This window comes from Leuciscus leuciscus (genome assembly GCF_965113295.1).
Source record: "Leuciscus leuciscus genome assembly, chromosome: 1".
NCBI classification, from domain to species: domain Eukaryota; kingdom Metazoa; phylum Chordata; class Actinopteri; order Cypriniformes; family Leuciscidae; genus Leuciscus; species Leuciscus leuciscus.
Window position 1 is genome coordinate 32,981,882 of NC_138725.1, and position 5,091 is coordinate 32,986,972.

General features: G+C 35.8%; 1 protein-coding gene across 1 annotated transcript in view; it reads right to left on the minus strand.

Moving 5' to 3' along the window:
• The window catches only part of LOC309477746 (zinc-binding protein A33-like), an 8,543-nt gene extending 6,182 nt beyond the window's left edge, over window positions 1-2,361 (minus strand). Inside the window, exons 1-2 of the mRNA XM_082141156.1 lie at window positions 1,773-2,361; window positions 913-1,008 (exon numbers count right to left, since the gene is read on the minus strand). Of these exons, the coding sequence (XP_081997282.1) occupies window positions 913-1,008; window positions 1,773-2,168 (492 nt within the window). The 5' untranslated portion in view covers window positions 2,169-2,361. The remainder of the gene's footprint in view (window positions 1-912; window positions 1,009-1,772) is intronic.
• Between the last annotated feature and the right edge of the window lie 2,730 nt (window positions 2,362-5,091).

Below are 5,091 nucleotides of genomic sequence, written 5' to 3' on the forward strand. Positions count from 1 at the left end.
ATTTACAGTTTATTACTGTTAAAATACATTTTGTGGGTGTGTCGTTTTAACTTACACCTTTAACCCTTTCAACCGCACAGGAACATCCTGTAGTGTCCACACTACAAAGAGTAAAAGTATCATTGGCGCAGTGTTTCAGTGAGATAATTAAGTGAATATGTAAGTGATTGTTGAGCATTAGTGATGAACACCTGCTGCTAACAAGCAGAATCACTGAAGGAAATCGGAACAACAAGAACAGAAAAAGATCAGAGACGAGCAGAAACAGAACTACCACAACTGACTTCCAGCCATTGCACATTATTTAAATATAAGTTTGACTTAATTCTTCTCTCTTCTGTTCTTATTTCTCTGTCCTTCAGTGATTCTGCATGTCAAGTGTTCATCAGTGTCTGAATTCACTCACTTCTGTTTATTTACTCTGTCAAGTGGTTACATTAGTGTACTAGGGAACAGTTAATGATGTTATAGGGTGTAATTTGTAACACAGCCTCTGAGTGTCGACTTTGAGCGCTGTTAATTCACAGTATATTCCTGTAAGCTCTTGGAAACGACAAATATTACCAGGAATACATGGTTTTCTATGGTATATTACTGTTTTAATGGAAAAAGGTATGTTACTGTCAGAATGTGGCCTTTTTTACAGCAAGGTTTTACAGTGTACCTTTTGACACAACCATTACTCTGATGTGCAACTATCCCTCAGATGAAAACACGGAAACTGAGCACTAGCCAATGGGATTAGCACTAGCGCATTAGTCCCACTCACTACTGAATAACCAGCTGACAGAGTCCACGCTTGATTATTGTCATATGCGAAAGACTACGAACGTGGGTGTGTGTGAATACATTATAGAAAGACAATTATGTCAATATCAAATTTGTGAATATGTTAAAAGAATCAGTACTCACCTTGATATGGTGAACTGTTTTCTCCAACACTCCTTTAATGTTTTCATTGTGTTGAAGTTTCTCTTTTAAGGACATCAGTGCAGTATTGAGCTCCTCCTAGAATTTAAAGAGAAAATCTATAAGATACCAGACTTTATTATGATCTCAGAGGTGGGTAGAGTATCCAAAAACTGTACTCAATTAAAAGTACAAGTACTTATAGAAATATTTACTCAAAGTAATAATTTTAATAGTTACTTGAGTAAGAGTAAAAAGTATCCAATGAAAAAAAACTACTCAAGTAGCTAGTTACTTCAGATCATCTATATATATATATATATATATGTGTGTGTGTGTGTATACGTGTGTACATATATATATATATATATATATATACACACACACACACACACACATATACATATATATATATATATATATATATATATATATATATATATATATACATTCGCGAACCGATTTAGACAGATCTGCCAACTTGTTTGATGAAGTCTTTGAACAGAATCCACTCAAAAGAGTGATTCATTTGTGAATTTAGCATCGTTCATGGCCAGAAAAAAAGATACAGCACGCTTGGTATAAACTACTCATTTAACAACATGTATTGCATTAAAATAAAGTAACGAGAGAAACGTCGCCCAACGTAACGAAGTAAAAGTAAATTTTTTTCATTAGAAATGTACTCAAGTTAAAGTAAAAGTACCCACATTTAAATCTACTCTTAAAAGTACAATTTTACCAAAAAAATACAAAAAAATTTAATGAAGTAAATGTACTTCGTTGCTACCCACCTCTGGATCTTAAACTATAATACATAAGCTTTAACAAATATTTTATCCTCATCTGTAAATCCGTCTTACCTTATATGATGAAACCACTTCACCGATGGGTCTGAATGTGTGATTGACGTGTTTCTGTGAATCTCTGCACACTAAACACACAGGCTGTTTGTCCTCCAGACAGAAGAGTTTGAGTTTCTCACTGTGTAAACTGCAGATCTTCTCAGACCCTGATGAACGCCTCTCATTTCTCTCCTTCAGGAACGACTCACACAAGTTTTTTAACACAAGATTACATGGAGGATCATCTCTTGAGGATCTTCTCCTGCAGACAGGACACTCCAGAGTGTTCTTGGTTCTCCAGAACTGTTGAAGACAATCTTTACAGAAACTGTGACTACATGACAGAAGAACAGGAGCCTTGAAGATTTTATTACACATGCAACAAGAAAAATCGCCTTCAGATAGTGAAGCCATTTTCTCTTAGAGCTCCAGCAACCTTCACTTCCTTTTTTGAAACAATGTCTCAAAATGAAGGTTTCAAAAATCTATAACCATGAGAATCACAAATATCTGTTATCTGTTCAGAAACAAGCATAAATCCTTGTTGAAAGTTGTTCTTCTTCATTCTTCAGTGACTACTGATTCTTTTGTCAAGACAAAGTCAGTGACAGAAAGGAGAAATAAGAAGTCAGTCTCTTCCTAGTAAGTGTTGTAAGAGCCTGGAGTTGCTCAATCTTTCCCCTCACAATGACTAGTTCCTTTTCTGCTTAAAGTCCATCACTATCATCCCTATTCACAGAAATCCACACAGCAAAATCCCCAGGGTTAAAATTAACTCTGCTCAGAGAACATTTGGTCCCACTCTAAGTGAGTGTTAAAGAGTGTTAAAGAGTGTAACACTCAAGAGTGTTAAAGTAACTCTGAATCAGAGTTAAAGTTAATGAGATAATTAAGGGATTGTAAAGACCACCCATTGGCCCACGACGGAATCCAACGGCCTGGGCGAAGGGATAATGCGTGTATATCTTTTCAGCGCTCCAGTGAAGTTCACTTAATGTATTGGAATAGTTTCAATATTACTTTAGCTCTACGCTTAATCTGACTCCAATTTCAAATGATAATCAAATTTAGATCGTGTTTCTTATTAGAAAATAATCATAAATATTGATTATGAATTAATTTAGATCTTCGATTATTCTGAGTATCCCATATTTTCAATTATTAATTCACTAAGGGACCCGATGCCGCACAGAGTCACACACCCCGGGTTTACGTGGATCTCACGGACACAGCCTCGCCAGTCTGATCTTGGTCAGAGGGTGCAGGGTTTGCTAATACCTCTTAAGTCGGTTGCCTACTGCTCACTCATACAAAAAAGTGTAGTTTATTTAGCCACTTCCGTACAACTTGCCAAGTCAGTGATAGACGGAAATCAAAAGGTCTTCAGATGACATGCCTACTGCTCCGTTCATATGCACCTTTAGTTTGACCTATCCTGGACACAGAGCTGCGGTAGCACCGGCCTCCTCATAGTCTACTAAAATAATGATTTCAGAAAACTTCAGAATAAATCAAGATGTAACATTTATTTGTCAGGTAAAAATGTATCATGCCAATTACACAAGTAAATGATTAAAAGCCAATTCAGAAATAATAAATACATGACATAATTTACTCAAAGATGACTCTAAAAGTAAGCAATGCATCCAATGGGAAAACACTGAAACAGCACTGTATGGGGGTCGTTCCTGGTTGCAGGGTCCCAAAGACTGCTCTGTCACCTAGCCTTAAAAACCCAGACCAGAACAAAAGGGTTATACAAATATTGTTAAGAGTTGTTTTGGGTCAATTCATGTACCAATTTATTGCAGGGTGAGTTTTGTCTTAGCAGGAAAATCTGTTCTTACAGGATTAATTAAGTGATGATTGAGCATTAGTGATGAACACCTGCTGTCAACAAGCAGAATCACTGAAGGGAAGAGAAACACAAGAACTGACTTCAGCCAGAGCCTTAGATGAAATCAACTGAAGATAAAAGACATGAAATCTCTCAAGATATCAGCAGAGGATTAAACAACTCCACAAACAGCATTACCAGCTTCACTTATTACTAACCAGACTGACTTTATTTCTGTCAGACGTCTACCGAAGCTCTTATAGCGAATTAACAGAGGTTTAGATGTTGATGTTTTACTGAAAATGTTGTTAACCATTATGGTAATCTGTGTTTCCTTTAGTTGGGCAATTTGACTCTTGGCTTTTCATGTGAGTTTGTGGTCTTTGTAACAGTGTTTACAAAAACACATAATTTGTTGCAAAGAAAGCCAGAAAGATGATCAGGTGATATATTTATCAGCATTGTACGGTAAAATAATATACTAATATTTTTCTTGACCAAAAGTGGTTGTTTTTTTATCAATACATTTTATCCATCAACAATATGTTCTTGCAATATATCATACATTCTGAATTTAGATTTTTAAATAGATTGTAGGATTTTATTTTCTTTAGACACCCACAGACATCAAGAATCAACATATTAATCTCAACAATGATGACATGCTCCATGCCGCAATGCTTGCTGGGAGCCACCATAGTATAAGACTCATGACTCCCAGCATGCATTGTGGCATGAAGCATGTAAAACACCTCATACAAAGCCAAGAGTGAAACTGGCAAACTAAAGGAAACAATGATCACCATAATGGTGACCAAATATTTTAAATAAAACATTAACATCTTAACCTCTTCTAATTCTAAAAAAGACTGTCAATCTGGTAATAAGTGAATAAGTGAAGCTGGTAATGCTGTTTGTGAAGTTGTTCACACCAATATAATCTCGTCCTCTTGCCCAGATGGCCCCATCATCTGCATAAGGAGCTGACCTAATTCTTCTGTCCAGATTCAGAAAAATATCATTAATCATAACATTAAATAAAACTGGACTTATAATGCTCCTTGTGGAATTCCATTAATAATTTCAAATTCCTCAGATACTTCTGATCCCACTTTAACTCTAAATCTTCTTTCTGATAAAAAGTCTAGGACCCAATTATAAAACCTACCTCCAATTGCTATCTTAATTTAATTAATAACCCTTCCCTCCACATGGAGTCAATATTCATTATTTGTTTAATTTTAAATATTTTCTCTTTCTCATTGCTTACTTTCACTACAGCATTCATTGTAGAGCGTCCTGTTCTGAAACCACTTTGGTATGGCGCAAATAAACCTCTGTGTTCAAGGAAGCAGTTAAATCTTCTGACTAATATCTTCTCCACCCACTTGCATATAGGGGATGTTAGGGCAATAGGTCTATAATTTCCAGCATTACTAGGATCCTTTCCAGGTTTCTTAAAAGGCAGTATTAGGGCACTTTTCCAACTTTTAGGCATTT